Source organism: Cicer arietinum, chromosome 5 (genome assembly GCF_000331145.2).
Source record: "Cicer arietinum cultivar CDC Frontier isolate Library 1 chromosome 5, Cicar.CDCFrontier_v2.0, whole genome shotgun sequence".
NCBI classification, from domain to species: domain Eukaryota; kingdom Viridiplantae; phylum Streptophyta; class Magnoliopsida; order Fabales; family Fabaceae; genus Cicer; species Cicer arietinum.
In genome coordinates, this window is record NC_021164.2 from 55,298,570 (window position 1) to 55,321,287 (window position 22,718).

At 28.6% G+C, this 22,718-nt stretch overlaps 2 protein-coding genes across 2 annotated transcripts in view; both read right to left on the minus strand.

Moving 5' to 3' along the window:
• The window catches only part of LOC101495788 (protein FAR1-RELATED SEQUENCE 5-like), a 2,465-nt gene extending 778 nt beyond the window's left edge, over positions 1-1,687 (minus strand). The window contains exons 1-2 of the mRNA XM_073368804.1: positions 978-1,687; positions 10-732 (exon numbers count right to left, since the gene is read on the minus strand). Coding sequence (XP_073224905.1) covers positions 10-732; positions 978-1,671 — 1,417 coding nt within the window. The 5' untranslated portion in view covers positions 1,672-1,687. The remainder of the gene's footprint in view (positions 1-9; positions 733-977) is intronic.
• A 12,676-nt stretch (positions 1,688-14,363) lies between these two features.
• On the minus strand, positions 14,364-14,810 carry LOC101496439 (uncharacterized). The gene has a single exon (XM_004500202.1). The coding sequence runs from the start codon at positions 14,808-14,810 to the stop codon at positions 14,364-14,366; it is 447 nt and encodes a 148-aa protein (XP_004500259.1).
• Between the last annotated feature and the right edge of the window lie 7,908 nt (positions 14,811-22,718).

Sequence of the window (22,718 nt, forward strand, 5' to 3'; positions counted from 1 at the left end):
GACAACTACAAGTAATAGAGGTTGAAGCACGATCGAATGACACTCTCCAAAATCCTTCATTGTTGACCATAGTGATGATGTAGTCACATAAAGAGTGAGACTCGTTTCTCTCTAATATCGATAAAGCTAGGAATAACTTAAACTCGTTTTGAAACAACTCACATACAACGTGCGTGTACACTTTTCCCATTTGTATCAATATTGGTGACAACTCGTATCTTAACCTTGCAAGCTTATGTGAGGACTCATACTCATAACTCAACTTGTTGCTTCTCTTCTCCTCAACAACTCGTTCAAAGTGCTTGAAAAATTGTATAATATCCATATTGGGTTTCATACCAGATTTGAAGTGAGCATTCAAGCTTTCACTGAGTTGGGTACTCCGCATGCCAAGAGTGAACGCTTTCTTCATGTAACAAACAGCCCATTTTTTTTTAATAGCATAAACTGATTTGATCCAATTATTTTCATGAACATCATATTGGTTGATCAAGTTTGTCCAAGCAGTCTCAAAATCTGCTTCAACGTCAATATCATACATGCATTTCTTGAAATCTCTTAAAAGATAACTTCCTCCCTTCATCAAGTTCCCAAGGTGTTTAATTCCATTTTGCAACAAGTGCCATGTGCATAAACCATGGTGAGTTTCGGGCATGACTTCTGCCAGTGCCCTGGCCATTGCTTGATTTTGATCAGTGAAAACAGTTTTTGGTTTTTTATGGTTGTGTGCTTGTAAGAATGTATCAAACAACCACTTAAATGACTCAATTGTCTCATCATACAATAGTGCTGCACCGAAAATGATCGAACTCCTATAGTGGTTGAAACCGGAAAACAAAGCAAGCGGTCTATTAGCATGATTGGTACAATATGTAGTGTCCAATGACACAACGTCACCAAAATACCCGTAATCCAACACCATATTTGCATCACACCAAAACACATTTGTGATTTGTTCTTCTATATCCATTTGGTATGCGTGAAAAAATACCCGTAATCCAACACCATATTTGCATCACACCAAAACACATTTGTGATTTGTTCTTCTATATCCATTTGGTATGCGTGAAAAAAAGACGGATTTTCCAACAATTGTCGTTGAAAATATTGTGAAAGACAACCAACATCTCCGTACATCATACTTCTTTGTCTTCTTGCACTGAGGTAATTTTTCACATCCAACCGTGTAAATCCAAGATTTGCTCTGTTTCCTGCATGTGTGCTCATAAGTTGAAATGTTGACTTTTGCCTTAATCCAGAATCATCAGCCAAATCAATCTCATATGCTTGGACTTCAGTTATCTTCCTATGTGATGCAAGCATGTGTGTTGTCTCTGGAAGTTGTAGAGGATGGTTATGATCCTCTACAAATTCATGGATGACAAAATTTCCATTTTTGCATACAAGTGAAATTCTTGCTTTGCAATCCGTTCTAGTCTCGGCTCTATGGATGTTAACAAAAACATCTCTCTTGTCTATCTTTCGTACCCCTTCCTTGGAACAAACAAACCTACAAGATGATATAGTGCCGTCTTTATTCTTGTTCGCATAACGTTTTCTAACTCCAAAACCAGCATGGACACTGTATGTAAGCCAAAATTGATAAGCCACATCTATATTATCAAATTTCATACCAACCCGTGGCTTCCAATCAACATTTGAAGATGACATATTTGATCAAACTTTCCAAATGAAGTAACCTAAAAATTTAATAAAATAATTAAATGAAAGAAAAAGTATGGAATAATGAATGAACCATGCATTGCTCTGGTTTGCAGGTATCACAACTTCAAAGTAAAAAAAACAAGTATAACAACTTAAAATAGCTCTACAAAAATAATTTGGCATAACTAATAACATTCTACTCTATTATTTTAACACAATCAATACAACCAAGATAAACATAGCTTTCAACTCGTTTATACAGGAATTAGAAAGCAAAAAAAATCATATTTGTGGAAAAAAAAATTTAGTGGAGTTCTTTTATTACCCGAATATGACAATGCAGAAAGTAGATTGATAACAGATTGTAGTGCAGGAGACAATAGCGGCGCGCGGCGGTGGTCAGTGGACAGAGGTGTGGGGGAATGAAGATGCCATGGAAATGAAGGGTTCTAAGTGAACTTGAGGAAGAAAGAGTGGAAAAGACGGATGCTTTTAGTTTAAAAATAATAAGGCCACATGGCTCTTTCTGAAGCACCTGATTAATCCAATGGCACAAAATGAGTGAAAGGTAGGGTGCCTTTCCCGCCTCTAAGTCAGAGAATCCTTTTCCTTAAGATATGATAATACAATAATACTAAAATTTGAAAATACAAAAAAATTCCCTTTCCCTCCCTGCTTATCAAACTGAAACTCACAATTCATTCAATCTTTCACATAAATTATATTTTCTAAGTTATTCAACCTTCCACGTTATTTATTGTTTCAATTTTGTGGCTAACTTTTTAAATAAATTATTTTGGACAGTTAAATTTTCAGTAATTTTAAAAATATTTAAATTTAACTATAACTTGCAATCATATTCTTCTCCCTGCAAGATCTACATATCCTCATAGAAATTTAAAATTTAGGGTGAAAAGATAATGTTTCAATTGAATGTAATTATTTTTTTTAAATTCAGTAGTTACTTACAAAAATTTACACCTTTTTCTTTTGAAAGAAAAAACACCGACATATACAACTCAATTATATCATAATATATATTTTTATTTTTGTTTTCTTCCTTTTATCCTCTAAATTCATGTTATAATCATATACCTTAAATTATTTCCTTCATTTTCATGTATTTCTCTATATAATATAATATATATATATATATATATATATATATATGACTCATTTAAAATAAATAACCAATTATTTTAAAAAATAAATTGAACAATAATTCACTTATTTTACTGATTTTTATTTATAAAAAAATCAAATTTATAGTGTATATAAAGTCGACCACGACGAAAAGATAAATTATATATAAGTTCATTATATTAAAGCGAAACAAACATATATGGATGTAATTATATCGAATATACTATGGATCATGGTGCAGTGGTTGAGTATGGTGCTCTCGTCTAAAGTACTAAAGTTTTCTTTTGTAAATAAGTAGGGAACAAGAACATACTGACCAATTTGCTTTAGTAATACATACACACCTGGCTTAACCATGGTCCATGGTTTATTATTTTGAATGTTTATGCATGACACTTATTTCTACAAAAATTTTATATTTTTAAATTCATATGAATTCGTGCATGTTCTTTTTAATCTCAATCATAAAAGCAGAAAAGCTAATAGATGGAATATACATGATTTGTCCTATGATTGGATTGATATTCTTCCTACTTCCAACATCAAAAGTTACTCCATCGGATACTAATTAGTTACATATAGTGGATTATATTATCATCTATATCAACGAATAAAATATTTTAAAAATTAATGTATTTGTTGTAAATTTATAATTACATTAGTTAATTTTGAAATATGTATATTTTGCTTATTAAGAATGTAATGTAAGACAACCTGAATTAATTTTATCATAATATCTACTAGAACATGCATGTTAGCTACTTTATGGTTAAAACTAATTAAATGAATAGATACAAAAGTGAATTACCATTAAAAATTATATACTAAAAAATAAATTTCAAATTTTTGTATATCTAACACCAATATCAAGTTTTATTTTGTTGAAAACTTGTGTCACCGTGTAAAGTATTTGTTATCTTTTGTATTATTTATGTTATTGAATATATAACCTCTTTGTAGAACAATTTATCCCTATATATAAATTATATTTCAAATTATTAGATATAAATTCTTTATTTTTTTTGTCAAAAAAACAATTTATTATTCTTTTTTTAAAAAAATACCTCTAATTAAGATCTATTTAGATTAACTTATTTGAACTATTATTTAGTGACTTAAGCACCTGAGAATTATTTGAGAGAAATACAAATAGTTTATAGCATGTCTCTAAGTTATTTTAGCTCATTTTTATGAGCTCTCCAAAATAGCATATACATGAAAACAATTCTTTCTTACTAAACAACTTTATTTTATTTTTTATTATAAAAATAGATTATACATAAATACTTATATAATAATCGTTTATGTTATAATTAAAAGGTTTATCTAAATAGGGCCTTAATATTGTTATGTGTCTTAGGAGAAAAATAATAAAATATTAAAGTTTACAACATCTACATACAAAAAAGATATTTAAAAAAAACTTATACAAAAAATGAATACATTACATACACAATATATAATTTTCTTAATATATATAAAAATCACAAAAAGGCTTATAAAAATGGGTAGAGGTATGTACCAAAAAGAAAAGGACAGAGGTAGTATCATTTTACACTACAATTATATGTATTAATTGAATTTTTCCACTATTTTTATTTATTGTATTTTAAATTCACCTAACTATTCTACTAGATACTAGTAAATGAATCTCACTTTACTATATAAATTGATTATTATATAAATTGAGTAAACTACAAAAATTCTCTTAGACTTTGTAAATCACTCTCGAATAGATTTTTAAAATTACAAATATTTAAAATACATCTTTAATTTTATTAAAGTTTATCCACTTTCATTCTTTCGTCAAAATCTATAGCGTCGTTTCAATTATGTACCAAATATATAGTAAGTGATTAAATATTAATATTAAAATAATAATAAATGATTAAATATAGAGAGTTGTTGATAATTTATGTATGTACATGAAGTTTGATAATTTATGTATGTATATGAAGTTTGACATAAAAGTAAATGTGAGAAACTTTTAATAGAGTAGGAAGTATCTAAAATATTATAGATTTATTTTAAAGTATCTTACAAAAGTTATTCGCGAATTTAGTTGTTTATTTCATATAAATTAGCAATGCAATAACTTTAAAGAGTTATGCATAACCTTAATAATAGTATATAATATGAGACCAAGGAAATACCTCATCCGTAATGGGTGATACATTTTATCATTTACATATTAAAAAATATATAAATAAAAGATAAAAAATAATATTTTTATTAAATTATCTTTATCAAATATTAATATATTTACTATTATTCTAACTATAAAAAAATATATTAATTTGAAAGTAATACACATAATATTAATTAGAAAATATAGTTAAAAAATAATAATTAATATTATATTAAAAAGCAAAAAAATCATTTATTTTGGGATTATTCATTTTCAATAAATAACTGATTTATTGTAGGACTATTCATTTAATTAATAGTGAAATTAAGATCTATTAAATCTACTCCTTCTAATCTTATTTGTATACAAAAATATAATAATAATAAAATATGATGTATTTTAACTAAAATTTAATTCAATCACATTAATTTTCATTGATATATTTTTACTTATATATAAAATTGGAGGGAATAGTATAATTGAAATGCGTGCACTATCAATTGAAATAAATGAATGAACATTTAAAGCTTGCGCTAAAGATGAGACATTGCGTTTTGAGTGGGGTTTATTAAAATTGGCAAGATTCTTCTACAAGATTTATGGGTATCTTAGCTTTAAGAGTCAATAAAAGTTGAGCTCTAAATTTAATGCTGCTCTAGACTCTAGTCTAAAGTTCCATGGCTATCACCACTTTCTTGATAGATAGTATATGCACATAATTTTACTTCTACATAGGATTATTTCCGAATAAAAGTTTAGATAAAAGTTGGCACAATCTTTCGGGTGATCCTTTAACTTGGTCTAAAATAAATTATGTATACGATGGATTCTTCGTGTCTTCTCTTTTTTTTCTTTTACTTTTTATTTATTTATTTAAATGCAAAAACATAAGATTCTATCTTTACTGGTTTAATAAGGTTTGCAAATCCTAAGAATATGCATACAAATCCCTGTCTCCATCCACGTGCACTATTGAATTGATAATCTAGGATCGATAACTACATCAATCTTTGATATTGGTATTACAATATTACATACTTTAGGACACTCTCCCTATCTAATCCTCTCCATTTCTTCGGTTACCACAATTTTAAAAATATAAATATATTAATGTGATACTTGATGAGTCTAAATATTTTTTATACATTAGAAAATTATAGTAATGAAATGAAGAGAACAAATTGAGAGATAAAAATTATGCATGGTTAGAATGTTGAAGTAGTTATACTTAATAGGTTATGCTAGAGTTTTGTTAAGTGTTGTATCTACCCCTTAGATATTTATAAAAATAAATAAATTATGTGTTAATTGAGTCTTATATGAGTATTGATACCTATCTTTTTTCATGGCTACACGAGAATTTACCTTAATTTAATTAATGACCACAAATTGTGTCCTTCCAATGGTTTTGTTAATCTTCCTTTCATACATGTGTGTGTGATTCCACGTTTGCAGAAATCAATGTTAATGCAAATTAACCGAACATTTTTTTATTTTATTTGCGGGGCATGCACGTGTTGTAGTTAAATAATTTGCATGGGGATGTACATAGCAATGAACATGTAAGTAAATATGATGCCCAACAAATAAGGGACCACAACCGTGATATAAGAAAAGAAAGGGAACAACACAAATATCGAACAAAGCCCTCTAATGAGTGAATGTGCACTGTCCTTCCCATATTCTATTTGCAATTATATAATTCCAAATTGTGCATAAGGTTGCAATATTCAAAGCTAGTGTTTGCTTTACTCACTTAATTACTTATCCTTTCCTTTATCATTTCGTTCTCTAATCATCATTTCAATCACTCCAACACTTATTAAGATCTATAATTTTATTTAATACTACCAGATATTTTTCCTATACTTTTATTTAAATATTATATTTTTTGTTGTGGAGATGAAAAATATTTTAATTATATATATAATTGTGAAATATTTTACTTATTGTATTACTTAAATATTTTATTTTTTAAAACCTAAAGATACATTAAAAAACATTATTTTTTGAAAATTTAAAATTTTAACTTTACTAACTTTATCGTTGATGTGGCTTTAATCATCATATGTATTAGTACTATCAACTATGATACCACCACCTTCTAAGATGATACCTTTAGAACTGCTCAAATTACTTTGTACACCAAAAAGCTTCTATTTGGCAGTGGTTTTCGTACATATTTATTGCGCACCCAAGTTATAATACAAATTGAGGTTATTTTACTTTTGTATTTTGTTTTAATTTAAAATTCTCTATTACATCAAAGTTTATAGATAAAATATTATACTTTTTATATATCAAGTGGTCGCAAAATGAGAATGTACTTGAAAGATATTTTTTCTTCAACAAGAAGATTATATTTGAGGGATACGATTATTTATTGTCATTTGTTTTTTTATAAAAAATAATTAATTTTTAATTTAATAAATAAAAAATAATTAACATAATTAAAAAACTAAATTATATTAATAAAATTAAATAAAATCTAATTAATGAAAGAAAAAAAAAGTTAATGTGGTTTGTCAATTGTGTCAAAATAAATAATGGACTATATTATTTTAAAAACTCTCCTATTTCGCAATATATTATAAATAAATTAGTAACTTCATTATATTTTGTTAACAATTTCCTCTTATTTTATATTACATTATTTATTGACACATCTACTTAACTGCAATAATTTTGATGTATTTTTTTATTAAATATATTTATTTGATTTTATTAATATAATTTGATTTTTTAATTATTTTTATTTATTAAATTAATAATTAATTATTTGTTATAAAATAAATAAATAAATAAATGATAATAGATAGTCCCCTAGGTATGACCTCCTAATGGAGAAAAACAAATCTTTCACTTGTCGCATCTCCGTCTTACGACTTCGTGAAGGTAAAAAAAATAGGATATTGTGGTTTCATAAAGGTAAAAAATAGTAAGACATTTTAGTATATAAGTTTTAAAGGTATAATTGTGAGTTTTGAATAAAAAGAGTATGTAAAAGAATTTTTTGAATGTCTTTCGGAAAATGTTTTTTTTTTTTTTAATTTCTTAAAATGCATGTTCATTTTATTTGTTAAAAAGAACTTAATTTTTTTTTGAAGTAAATAGTTGTCTACATTTCTAGAAAAAAAAATGTTTTTATTATTTTTATAAATGCATCTTCATTAACTTGCATTTCATCTCATCTAAATGATAATTATTTACTTCAAGAGTCTCTCATTAAAATAAAATGACAAATATTTAAAAATTGAAAAATAAATGAATAATAAGTTTTGTTAATTATTCTACTTAATAGTTATTTGCTCACATTAAATTTTATTGATCTAATCATTAATTATTTGTATATTATCTTCACATTATCCATATAAAAAATTTTGTCAAAAAAAAATCATGCATACAAAAATGATAGAAATCAAGTAATTGTAACAAGTAATATATAATCTTATAGTTGATATTTACTTGTATTTTAAAGAGTTAAATAAATTTTTAATCCAGTAACATTTCAATATTTTATTATTAGACTCTACAATTTTTTTTAACTCTTTAGTCTCCAAACATTTTTATTTTTGGTCCCTATTTTTCTACTTAACTAATATGTAAAACTTTTAATTATTGAAAGATTTACAATCATATTTAGACATTATAATCATCGGTCTCTCTTAATACAATTTAGATTATCATAATAAAAAATAAATTAAATATAAATTGATAAATATTTAATGTTTAAAAATTCATATTTAATTGATATTAAATCTAAATTTTTGTTAAGAGATTTTTATAATATCATAAATAAATATATATATATATTTATGACATATCATTAAAAAATTAGAAGGGTATATATAAGTTAACTTAAAAGGAGATACTAATATAAAAAAAGAGTAAAAACGAAAACAAAATTTTTGTAGTCTCCAGTAAATTTGTTAAATTTGTTTAGAGGTTTATGAACATAAAGTTGCAATAAATATGGAGATCATTTTTCATGATAAAAGACAATACAAAAGGGATCATTTTCCTTGCAATAAGTATTGCATTCAGAGTGGCCATATTGAAACATCTTGAAGACTTACTTTTTGATTCTTGAAGACTTAACTTTTGTTTTAGCTTAACTTTGGCATTTTTTCACGTAAAACAAAAAATGGGTATAAGCTTCTAAATCGGTCGATCATAATTTTTTTATTTGCATCAATTATATGTTTCCTTTATATCACCAAAAAATTAAAATAAAGTAAAAAATATAGTAAAATGAAACAAAAAAAAGTGAAATCAAATACTAAATTAACTTATTAATCAATAACATAAAACTCAAGTAAATTCTAAGCTATTCACACACTTCATGAGAAAGACAATCACACTTATCTATATGGTGAGATTTAAGTAGACTTTATATAAAAGTATTATACAACGTCAAAACATATAAATTATAAGACACTGTAATACATAAAGTCAAATACTATGACAATATAAATCTATGACAAATCTCTTTTCGTAATGTGATGTTTAAGATTGTGACTAACACATAGCAAATTCTCTAAAATTAATTTTCATACATAGTTAATGAACATTATGTATAGACACCTCTTCTTATGAGAGATTAACCTTTTTTTTTTTCTTCCTAAATTCAAGTAGTTGATAATAAAAGCACGTCTTTAACAAGACTTTATATACCTTCTACCAAAACTCTAAATTATAATAGTTTATTTTTTTCTAATAACTTGGTTAACAAAAAACAAAAAAAACTTTAGTAATTAATTTTCTAAAATTCACATAAATTAACATTGTAATTGTTTTTTCAAATGATAAAAAGGGTAAATGAACTTTGCAAAGAATAATTTTTTTTTTTTTTTAAATTTAACGATGAAATTCAAATAAATTTAAAACACATAAGTGAATATTCAAGTTCAAACCTGATCTTTTATATATAAATGTCTTTGTAACATTTTAACCTCATTATTTTATGTCTTTAAAGAGCTAATATTTGTTAGAACGGGTTGTATAATTGAGAGAAATTAAAATTGAGAAAAAGAGAAAAGAAAACAAAATGTTCTGAAAACGGAGATTGATTAATTGCATATGGAGAATGTTCTCCGTTTTTATAAATTTATATCAGCTTAAGCACTAACTGTCAAAATAAAATTCTAACCTTTTTAACTACTTTTAATTGTATTCTAACATTCCTAACTAACTATAAATCACTTTAACTACATTTAACATGCCCTCTAATTCAAAGTAATTCAATTGATGTTAATCCAAAATTGTTCCTCAATCGAAGACTGTTCCTCATCTCTTGGAACTTCATCATCTTCAAGCTTTTAGTTAGGATGTCAACCTTTTGATCATTGGTACTGCAATGCTCTAGCTTTATCTTGCCTTTCATCACTTGATATCTTAGGAATGAAACGTTGTTTCTATGTGATTGCTCCTTCCATGAACACTTGGATGTCTTGCTAGATCAATTGTTGATTTGTTGTCTATCTTCAACTTCACTGCTTCATTGCTTCTTAGTCTCAATTATGTCCTTAATGCAGCCAACCATATAGCTTGACAAACTCCCATTGATGCAGCCACATATTCAGCTTCACATGTGAACAAGGCTACTATACTTTGCCTCTTCGAACACCATGAGATTGGTGAGTTATTGATCATGAACATATAGTTCGTGGTACTCTTTCTATCATCCTTATCTCCACACCAATCTGCATCAGTAAAGCCAACCAGTTCAACTTCATCTTCATTCGAATTTGTGGGATACAACAGGCCAAGCTCAATGGTTTCATTGATGTATCTCAAAATCCTTTTTGTTTACATGTAGTGTGATGGCCTAGGTTTCTTCATGTATTTACTAACAGCCCAACACTATATGCAATATATGGCCTTGTGTTGCACAAGTACCTCAAGGATCCTACAATTTGCTTGAAGATTGTAGGGTCAATCATCTTCTCATTGCTCTCCTTGGATAGTACAAACCCTACTTCTATTGGGGTACTAGTTCCATTGCAATCTAGCATTTTGAATCTTTTCAATACATCATTTGCATACTTCTTTTGATGCATAAAAATTCCATTTTTCTTAGTTTCAAACTCAATGCCAAGGAAATATGATAACATGCCTAGATCATTCATCTCAAACTCTTTCTCCATTATGATCTTGAACTTCTGAATTTTGTGCTCCACCACTACTAGTCACTAGCAAATCATCCACATAAAGGCATATCAATAATGCAAGTGTTGTTGTTGCCTTTTTCACATACACTCCATGCTCATTCACATATTTTCAAATTGCTGCTCTTTGAAGAATCTATCAATTCTCTTGTTCCAAGCCCTAAGGGCTTGCTTCAGGCCATATAGAGCTTTCTTTAGCTTGTAGACGCTATCTTCTTTGTCTGTTTTCACATATCCTTGTGGTTGCTTTACATACACTTCTTCTTCTAGTGAACCACTGAGGAATACTGATTTGACATCTAGCTGATGCATAGACTAACCTTTGTAATTGACCATTGAGACTACCATCCTCACTATTTCAATTCTAGCTACTGGGGCAAAAATCTCATCATAGTCCAGTCCATGTTCTGCAATAATCCATTTGCAACAAGTTTAGCCTTGTACTTGTAAATATCTCCATCAGGCTTCAATTTGAGTTTATATACCCATTTCACATCAATTGATCTCTTATTTACTAGCAGGGTCATCATCTCCCAGGTCTGGTTCTTCTACAATACTTTGAGTTCTTCCTCAATTGCTAATCTCCATCTAGGATCACTCAAGGCATCTCCATCACTTACTGGTTCTGATTCAACCAACAAAGCAAAATGTGTTAATTCTCCATTTGCATTGATGGCTGAGTCAGATGTCACTTCATATGGTTGCAATTTGACTGAAGGTTGTCTAGCTCTTTCAAACATTCTCGCAGACTCAAGATCTGAATGACTTGTTGTTCCTGCAGGCTGGTCTTCATCAAGTTCCACTACTTTTGCCCTGTTGACTGGACAAATGGAGCTGGTTGGTATGTCTGGGCTGGCTGCACTACTCGAGTTGGCTTCACCCATTTTCCAGTCTGATCCACTTGATTTATCCACCAATATGTCCCTGCTTATCACCACCTTGTTCTTGTTTGGATCATACACTTTGTAAGTGAAGTAGTAATGTCAATTTACAAGGAAAGGGGTTTGAATTGTAAATTTACCTATTTAAAATTTCTTGTTAAAACTTAAGAAAATAACTCAAGATTGATCTTGATTGTGAAAATAGAAAACGAAGAACGTTCTTGGTTCTGAAAACAAAAAACGGAGAACGTTCTTGGTTAGCTAAAATCAACAATTTAGCTTTATCTATTTAATTTCATAATCAAAAGAACTAAAAGTAAATAGAGATAAGAGAAGAGATATCACACAACGATATATCTTGGTTTATCCAACTCGGGCTACATCTAGTCCTCACAACTGTGAGATTTTCCACTAAGTGTTCAAACGAAGAACGTTCTTGGTTTTACACAGTTTGTTCAGATCAACCTTGATATGTTACATTAATTCTTTTCCACCAGAAAGAGATTCAATCAAGTCACATATCAATCTTTAGAGAGGATTTTACACTTCACCTTTTAACCATAAAAGGATTTTCTACAAACTACTCAAACTATAATCAATATGTATAATCTTAAGTTTACACAATAATGATTTAAAGTGTTTGGTAGAATCTGAGTAATCTCAACACTTGTTTGCTAATAATAGCAAAAGATTTGAATATGAATAACATTGATTGTTTTTTTATAGATGAGAGATTTTCGAGTGTATGAACGTAAGTAAGTGATGAATTCTTAGCTCTTGAAGTTCTAATTTTTTCCTTGAGCTTGGAGATCCTTTTATAGGCTTCAAGAAGGCTCATGACAACTAATACGACTGTTGGAAAGAGTCCAACTGTCATGTGTTAGATCTGACTAAAGACCAGACTTTTTGAACCAAGAATGTTATTGACTTTAATATTATGCATTTTGCTTATGTGTTAATAATGGTTGATCTATAGCTTCTCATTCTTGAATGTGATTTTTGACCTTTTGTTTATGTGCACATACATCTCAGAGATGTTCTTAATGTATTTAGATCAAAATTTTCTTTGATTTGTGCTAACAGGCTGAATAATGATGTCCACATGATGGAGATTGATTGTTAACATGATGGAGACTGATGTTAACATTATGAAGATTGATGTTAATATTATGGAGATTGATGTTAACACTCTGAATATTGATGTTAATATTCTGGAGATTGATGTTAACATTCTGGAGATTAACATTAATATGCTGGAGATTGATCATTGTCATTTTTGCTTTGAGTCATGCCATTTAACCATCTTTTGGAGTATTTCTTTTGTTGATGCAAGAGCTGTATATTCCTTGTAGATGTACAAGAATTGCATTTGTAATTTGTATGAGATTTCCTTGCATTAACATATGATTTGAACTTTCTTAATGAAAATGAAAAACGTGGATAACGTTTTTGGTTTTCCAGAATATTGTCAAGAACATTCTTGGATTTCTGTTTGTACATTTTTTGTTTTTTCCTTAAACTGATTTTACTTGCATTGCTTAGTACATATCTTGAATTATTACACTCAAAAGCACATGTTAAATTAACAAATTATTTATAATCATAATTACAATCTTAATTAATCTTTGTTTGTTTTACATCAAAATATTAATTTGGGATTTTGACTCAACAATAAGCTTCAACTGCATCATAACTCAACAACACCATTTGTTCAACAATGTCATCAAGCTTCCTCCTATTTTGAGCTGGCACATGCCTGAAGCACAATGAGCCAAACACTCTAAGATGATTCATAACTGGCTTTCTTTCATTCCAAGCTTCTTCAGCTGTCTTAGTGTCAAGTCTCTTGGTTAAACACCTATTCTAAATGTATACTGCTGTTGAAACTGCTTCTCCCTAGAATTTGTGAGACATCTTTCTCCCTTTCAACGTGTTTCTTGCCATATTAAGAATGGTTATGTTCCTCATTTTTGTTGCTCCATTATGATACTCACCACCTCCATCTATCCTAATCACTTTAAGAATGCAGTCATTTTGTTTTTATGCCATCAACTTGAATCCTCTCAATACAACCAACACTTCACTCTTCTTCTTGATTAGATATATCCAAATTTTTCTTGTAAAATCATCAATGAATGATACAAAGTAGTGATTACCTCCTATTGACAATTCTTCAGAAGGATCACAAACATTAGAAAAGATTACCTCCATCATTCTTGATGATCTAGTTGGCAATTCTAATTTCAATGAATTCATATGTTGTTTGGCTTGACAACACTCCTTACATATCTTATTTGGTATTTGAATTTCTGGAATTCCTAGCACCATTTCCTTACTTTGCAACACTTGAAGACTTCTGAAATTCAAGTGTCCAAACCTCTAATGCCACGACCAATCTTCATTCCTGATTTCAGCAACTAGGCACTTGTTCTCACTGATTTGAATATCAATCTTGAAGGTTCTATTTTTGGACAGTGGTGCCTTCAAGATCAATCTTCTTGAATTATTAAACATCCTCATTTCACCATGCTCTATCTTCATTGAATATCCCTTTTCCAGCAACAGTCTAAGGCTTAACATATTGTTCTTCATGTTTGGCACATACAACGCATCACATATGAATGATTGTTTGTCATCTCTCCTTTGAATCAACACATTGTTTACTCCTTTAGCTGTCATTGTGCTATTATCTGCAAATCTGATCTTTCTTTTTACCTTCTCATCAATACTCACAAACCAACCTTTATGGCCAGTCATATGATTAGAGTATCTTGTGTCAAGATACCACTGCTCTAGACCGTCATCATCTGATTTTATTGTAGCCATTAATAACACATCATTTGAACTTGAGTCCTCAGTTGCCATTTGAGCTTCATTATCCTCTCTTTGGACTTTCTTGGATCTGCATTCATTTGCACAATGCCTCCATTTTTTACAATTGTAAAATTGGATTCCTTTATTGTGGAATTTCTTCTTGCCATTTGAATTCTTGTTGATGTTATCACTTTTGTTCTGATTTCTTGAACTTCCAGCCCCTTTATCAAATCGCCAACCCTTTTACCAGAATCATGTTTCTTGTACCACTTGAATTTACCCTTTCCTTTATTGTGCTTCACATCACCTTGGTTGGTCTTTTTGCTAATTTGGGCCTGTAGAGCCTGCACTTGAGATGTTGAGGTTGTTGCACACCTTTCTTTTACTCTCAGTTCACGAGCTTCAAGAGGGCCTTGCAAATCCTTCACCTTCATCTTATCAAGATCCTTTGATTATTCAATGGCGACCATAATATGATCATACTTTTGTGTTAATTTTCTAAGGATCCTTTCAATAACCACCACTTCAGTTAATGATTCACCATTTGTTCTCCTCTGATTAACAACAAACTGAACACGACTGAAGTAATCTGCCATAACTTTATCTTCTTCCATCTGCAATAGTTTGTATTGTCTTCTTAGCATTTGGAGCTTCACTTTCTTGGCTTTTTCGCACCTGTATAGTACATGACCAATATCTCACATGCCTCCTTTGATGTAGATGCCTTTGAAATCCTCTTAAAGTTGTTTGAATCCACACTTTGTTGGATGTAAAATAATGTCTTGCAATCTCTTTTCTTGCAATCTTTGAAAGTTACATGTTACCTTTCTATTGGATTCGCGCCAAGTTGTTTATAACCATCTTGAACAATCTCAGACACTTCGGGAGTTCCCAGCAACGATCTCATTGATGCAGACCACCTCTCCCAATTCTTTCCATCAAGGATTGGCAAATTCAATGGAAATCTTCCTCGATTCACGTCTTCTTTCTTTCACTCACACTTGTATTTCCCAATTTTTGATTCCCCCTTACTTTTGCACTCATGTTTCCCAAGGTTTAGAACTCAAGCTCTTAATGTCAATTGTTAGAACATGTTGTATATTTGAGAGTAATTGAAATTGAGAAGAAGGGAGAAGAAAACAGAATATTCTAAAAACAGAGATTGATTAACCGTATATAGAGAATGTTCTCTGTTTTACAAATTTATATCAGTTTGAACACTAACCTTCAAAACATAATTCTAATCTTTTTAACTACTTCTAATTGTAGTATAACATTCGTAACTAATTACAAATCACTTTAATTACATTTAAAAATATTAAGTCGATGTTTGATTTTTTATTTGGATCAATTATGATTTTTCAGGTGTAAAATTAATTCGATATGTTTAATTGTTGTGGTATAGAATTAATTTTGATATATATGATTGATCTCGAGTATAATTAATTAAAACTAAAATGAATAATTCTTCACTGTAAATGTAATTTCTACATTAAAATATATGAAACAATATTTTTTACTTAAATATATTAAAATATAAATCATTTTATATTTAAGTAACTCTAAAGTAAAATTTATTTATTTAAAATCAATTATATTTTCCACATAATGAACCATGGTCTAATACTATGAGCAAAGTAGTAACACTTCTACGATCACAAACACAAAATTTGTGCTCAAACACATTTACACAAGTAATAAAAAAATAGATGAAAAAATAATTTATTATTATTAATATAATATTTTGTTCAATTTTGACATTTTATCATTTTTGTATGTGGTTAAATTAAAAATATTTGTGGTTGTGTCTTTTGCTGATGAGCAAAGCCATGATGAAGCAAAAGATTAAACTCTATAAAAAAATGATGAGAAATTTCTTGAGATTCTCCAACGTGACAATGACAGGCCGCACGAGAGTTCCTTCATTGGATTCTCTTTGAGATGCCGGTGTGTGCTCAGACACACTCAGAACCAAAAAATCTGACAAAATCATTTCACATCCTTAATCTCTCTCCTTAACCTTATCTTAATAATTAAAAAACCAAATACACCCTTCAACTCTTTATGTTCCCACTTGGACACAAAAGGTTAAAACTGTCTTGACAATATCTATGTGACTATGTCTTCGCTACCTCCACTTGATAATTGTCATCAGGCCCAAATCCAAAACACTACCATAACATTTGCAGCCACACTATCGTCTAAACACACCACCCCCCCCTTAAAGAATAATATTACTTTTTCCATCTATCATTTTAAGATTTTTGTTCACATATTTAAAAAGACAATAATTAAAAGAAAATAGATAATTTATTTTATTAAAGTATTTATTTTAGTTATAAATAAATTTATTATTATTATCAATATATAATATCTATTTTATTAAATAGATATTAATTATTAAAAGATATTAATTATTAAAAGATATTAATAAAAATATTATTAAAATTATTTTAAAAAATTTATAATAATATTTATTTTAATAATTTTTTTAAAGTAACATTTATTATGAAACAAAGAGAATATTCAATAATATCATCTCTAGCCTCATGTGACCATGTCATGTATTATGTTCAACAAATTTACAAAGTTTAGTAGGCATGTGTGAAAATGGGAATTGGACTGTGTTATAAATATGTGAAACGATTACAATTCTCGACCTTCTTATTTAAATTAATTGTTGAGATAATCAAACGGTATAAAATTGACTGTGTAATTTGAATAATTCATTTTCGACAAAAGGATGAAATAATTTACAAGTGTAATTATATTACAGTACATAACCTGATTTATGAAAATGCAAGTGTTCTTGTGATATGACATAGTATAAATATAAAAAATGAGTAAGTATATTTTTTTGTCTCAAATTAAATAAATATTTTACTTTCAGTCTATTTAGCAATTCATATAAATTTGAATTAAAATAAATTTTATTTTTATTTTTCAAATGACTCGGTTATTCTCATTAAGTTTCTGTGAAGAACACTTTTAAAAATACATTTATTTTGTTTTTTTATAAAATTAAACTGATTAATTACATTTAACCAAATTTTGTAATAAATGTAAAATAAGTTATTTTCCTTATAAACAAGATTAGATTAGAAAGAGTTCCATTTTACCCTTAAAGCATATATGGTGGACCCTAAGTTTGACTATCGTAGATACTCTTTTTGTGTGTTGAAGATACACTAGTTATTCGGCCTAACTCTTCAATCAAATGTTGTAGACAAACAATAGTGCCACATCATTATGATTAGTCTTGTTTAGCCCTACCAACAAACACATTAAAGATCAAACTCTTAATTACACTTTGCTTTTTTTTTTTTAGTATTTAAGGCAAATGTAGGGTATGTGGAAGAGTCGTGATTTTTTTTTCTTTTTCCATATGCAACAAATTTAATTCGAGTACCCTTTTATTCCTCAAAGTATTGAGAATTTTCATACATATAAATTTAACTATAATCAAATATTTGATCACATGTTTTAAAATAGAAGAGATTAGTTTGTTTTTGAAAAAAAGTTTGGTTCGCATAAAAAGCTTTATACAAATTCAATTGAAGACGAACCAAAAATGGCTCGGTTTTCTAGAATGGTGCCACAGTTAAATTTTGCTCCGATTTGAATGCGAATTTGTTACACAATTTTCGCATACATGGGAGTGCAGAGTACAAAGTACTCTTCTGAATTAAATTTTTCTGATACTCATAATGGACACACTGTCTACTCTTTTCATAACATAACTAATTGCATCCATGAATGTACCATTTAAACATAAAAAACCTATAGCTATACCCATCAAAACTAACATTAATTATCACCACCATCACTACTACTAATACTCTACTAAACAAGATAAAATAAGACATTTTTTATACAAAAAACCTCAAACCAAACCCATTATATTATCACTCATCACACTTAAGTAACATTGTTCTATAAAAGGTAAAAAAATAAAATAGAAAAATATATAAAATTAAGTGACTGCCAAAACTCTACAACTAGAAGTTGTTACAAAGCTAAAATTAGCAGAAACTAAACAAAGGGATTAACTGTTTCCTAAAATCAACATACCAAAATCTAAAACTTCTTAAAGTTGCATATACCTCTCATATACTAAAAACCACTTCAAAAGTCCATCTTCTAAAGTGTGATTTTCATGAGCTTATTTTATATGTATCATGCTATTAACACACAAAATCAAAGAACTTTGAGAAGAAAGTTCAAAGTTCAAACTCTGACTACTAAGATAACATAAAAATAGTAACTTACTAAAAAAACTAACATTTAACTATAAAAAAAAAAAAAAAAACACAAAATCAAACTGAAACATCTGGAAGTTTGACCAAGAAGAAGTGATCCAAATCAGGAGGAACAAAGAATGAAAGTGGTGACCTTTTCAAAGAACAATTTGAAAGTACCCTTTGTTTCTTTGGTGCTGGAGGGCATGTTGAAATCTCTGGTATCCTAAATCTCTGACCTTTTGGAGTTGAACAAGCACTGTTATTGTTAGTGACTTCAACAATTTCCATTTTCTCTTCCTTTGATGAAGAATCTTGTGAGCTTATTGAAGAGCATCTAGAAGGTGAAACAGTTTTAATCATTTCTTGTTTCTGCTTCTTCTTCTTGTAACGTGTTCTTCCTGGTTGTGTTGTTTTTGATCTTGCAGTCTTTGTCGTACCAGTGATGATGTTGTTTGATGTTGTACTTCCAGAAGGTGCCATTTTCTTGAGACAAAAACAAAAAAAGTTTGTATTTGGTTAAAAGAACTAGAAAAGGTTTCTATAAACCAACTTATTAAAAAGCTGAATCTTATTAAGAAATTTTGACTCAAAAAGCACAAAACTTCAAGCATAGAATAAGGAATCTGTTAGAGAAGGTTTGTGAAAGAAACATCAAATTTATGAATCTGAATTTTAAGCACCCTTTTGAGGTTTTGAATAGGTATGTGCTAGAAATTTTAATTAAATACGGATATGAATATTCTGATGAGATACTAAAATAAACGAAGCGTTGGGTTTTATAGCTCAATTTTTACTACTTAAAAAGATTGTTGGGGAAATAGAAAATAACAACTATGATTTTGAGGAGGTAGAAGTTTTTTTACCGTTGTGTGGGCACTCTTTTAGGGAATTAAGTTAAAAGGTTATAAATATGAGTGCGTTTATTTGTTTGGAATTAAAAAAAAATGATTTTTATTTTAAATAATTTAAACATTATTTAGAGATTTTTAAAAAATAACTTTTTAACTTTCATTTGTTTATACTTATATATATATATATATATATATATATATATATATATATATATATATATATATATTATTTTAAATATTTTAAAAGTATGTTCTAATCTTTTAAATTGGTTTCTAATAAAAAATATTATTTTAATAATTGAAAAATTTGAAACAATAAATTTATTCTTGAACACATATTAATCTACCTTATTTATTAACATTTATCAATCATGTAAAATACCATTTGATTAGTATATTTGATAGCTTAACAATTAGAATTCTATTCATAAAATTAATTATACTTATATAGAACTCAAACTATAATTCTATTCATAAAATTAATTATATTTATATAAAATCCAAAATTTAGATGATATTTTAAAATAATCAAAATTTAAATAATATTTCAAAATGAATTTCATTTTACAAATTTTGATTTTTTTTTTTCTTTTCAATTTTCCTTCTCTTTCTCAATCAACTGAGTTCTTAAAATTTAAAAATCTTACATGTAGTTGAAAATTAATCTTTGTCGATTTTTATCGTGTTGCTCAATTTATCCGTCTATATGAAAAACAAGAATGAACCTTTTACCCGTTTATCTAAGAAATTTTGATTCAAAAGTGCTTGAGGAGCTAAGGAATTGATGAGAGTTGTTATCATAAGATAATAAAACAAATGAAGTGATGGGCTTTATAGTCTCAATTTTTAACCCCTATTGGATATTGTTGTGAAAATAAAAAATAACTACTACGAGAATTTTGGGAAAAAAAAGTATGATTTTAAGGAGTTAAAGGTTTTTTACATTTTCAGGTTAAGGTTAGAAATATTAAAAATATTATTATCGACCTGTAAAACAAAATTATTGTGGGGAGCTAATTTTTTCGTAGCACGAGTGATTTAATGTTTCTGCGATTTCACCAATACTAAGAGCAATAGAGAGTTGGTAAATAAACCATTTAGAATCTTTTTTTCTTTTTAGATCATCAAGGACTATTTTATAGATTATATTTAAATTTATATCTTATCAATCACATTTTAGAGTTTTGGGAAGTAAATTTAATTTTAATACTTAAAAAAATTAGTAAAATATATTTTAGTTTCGATATACATATCAATTTATTTGATGCATTCTAATAGAAATAAACACAGAAATACAATAACAAATACAGAAAGGATATAATATTTCTCCAACTTGCAAGAACCCCTAGGAGCAACAATAAATATACATGACAACAAACTAATCATAATAAAATACACCGATATTTTCACATGGAAAACCCTTCAATGAAAGTAAAAAACCACGGGTCGTCTGGACCAAAGAAATAGCGCCACTATAATCAAATAAGGGTAGTATCAAAATGATGAATAAATTGTGTCTGCAACAAACCAAAATAAGAAAACACTAAAGCTTACAAATGAAAAACAAGAACAAGAAAAACACTCAAAAAACCTGTTGTGGTGCAAGCACTATTCTTCCCTCTCCCGACGTCGTTTCACCGATCCGACCATTCAAAATGAAGACCTGAATGTTGCAAATCTTCTTTCAAGAATCTGTTTCTCCTTTCTATCGCGCATGATTCTTATACCAAGAATCTGTTTAACTGCTCTCATGTCTTTCATGGCAAATGAATCGTCCAAATGCTTTTTTAACCACACAATGGTTAGAAGTAGTCTTCATGTATCCTTGGTCACACATAACAGACTTAAACGTTTTGTACCACTGCATTTGAGCTTGCTTTAAACCAAATAGACTCTTTCTCAGTCTACACATATAGTCTTCCTTGCCTTTAACAAGAAAACCATCGGGTTGCTTCATGTAAATCTCTTCCTCCAAATCACCATTAAGGAAAGTCATTTTTACATTCATTTGCTCTACCTATAAGTCAAGAGTAGCTGTCACACTCAACACAGTTTTAATCGATGACATTTTTACCACAAAATCAACACCATTTCTTTGACGGAAACCTTTCACCACTAATCTGGATTTATACCTCGAATACTTCAAGTTACTTTCAAGCTTCATTGTCCACCTGTTTTCCAAAGCCCTATTTCCTTGTGGCAATTTCACAAAATCATAAGTGTGATTATCATGCAAGGATTTCATCTCATCATGCATTGCATCCAACCACTTTTGACTTTCTTCACTCATCATGGCTTCTCGAAAACACTTAGGTTCCACTTCATCAGACAAATTCACATACTCATCATAAACATACCTTGTGGATGGTTGTCTCTTCCTCTTAGACCTCTTAAGTTGGGTTTGAGATGATTTAGAAGCATCACTAAGATTTTCATCGTGTGACAACTCATGATCTTCACTTGTTAGAATATTGACGTCATCTTTAAGCTGGTGATCATCAATACAATCATATGCCTCATCATTATGAATATTACCATCAATAGTATCCAAATCAGGAACAAGTGATTGAACTGGATCACTATCAACCAATATGTTATCTCTCTCAGGTGTACTCTTCTCCATCATATCAATGTCTTCAATAGTTTGGTCTTCCATGAACATTACATCTCGACTGTTGATAACCTTTTTCTCTATAGGAACATACAACTTGTAGCCAAATTCATCCTCACCATAACCGATGAAGATATACTGCTTAGACTTTGCATCCAACTTGGATCTTTCATCATTCAAAACATGCACAAAAGCCTTGCAACCAAAGACTCTTAAG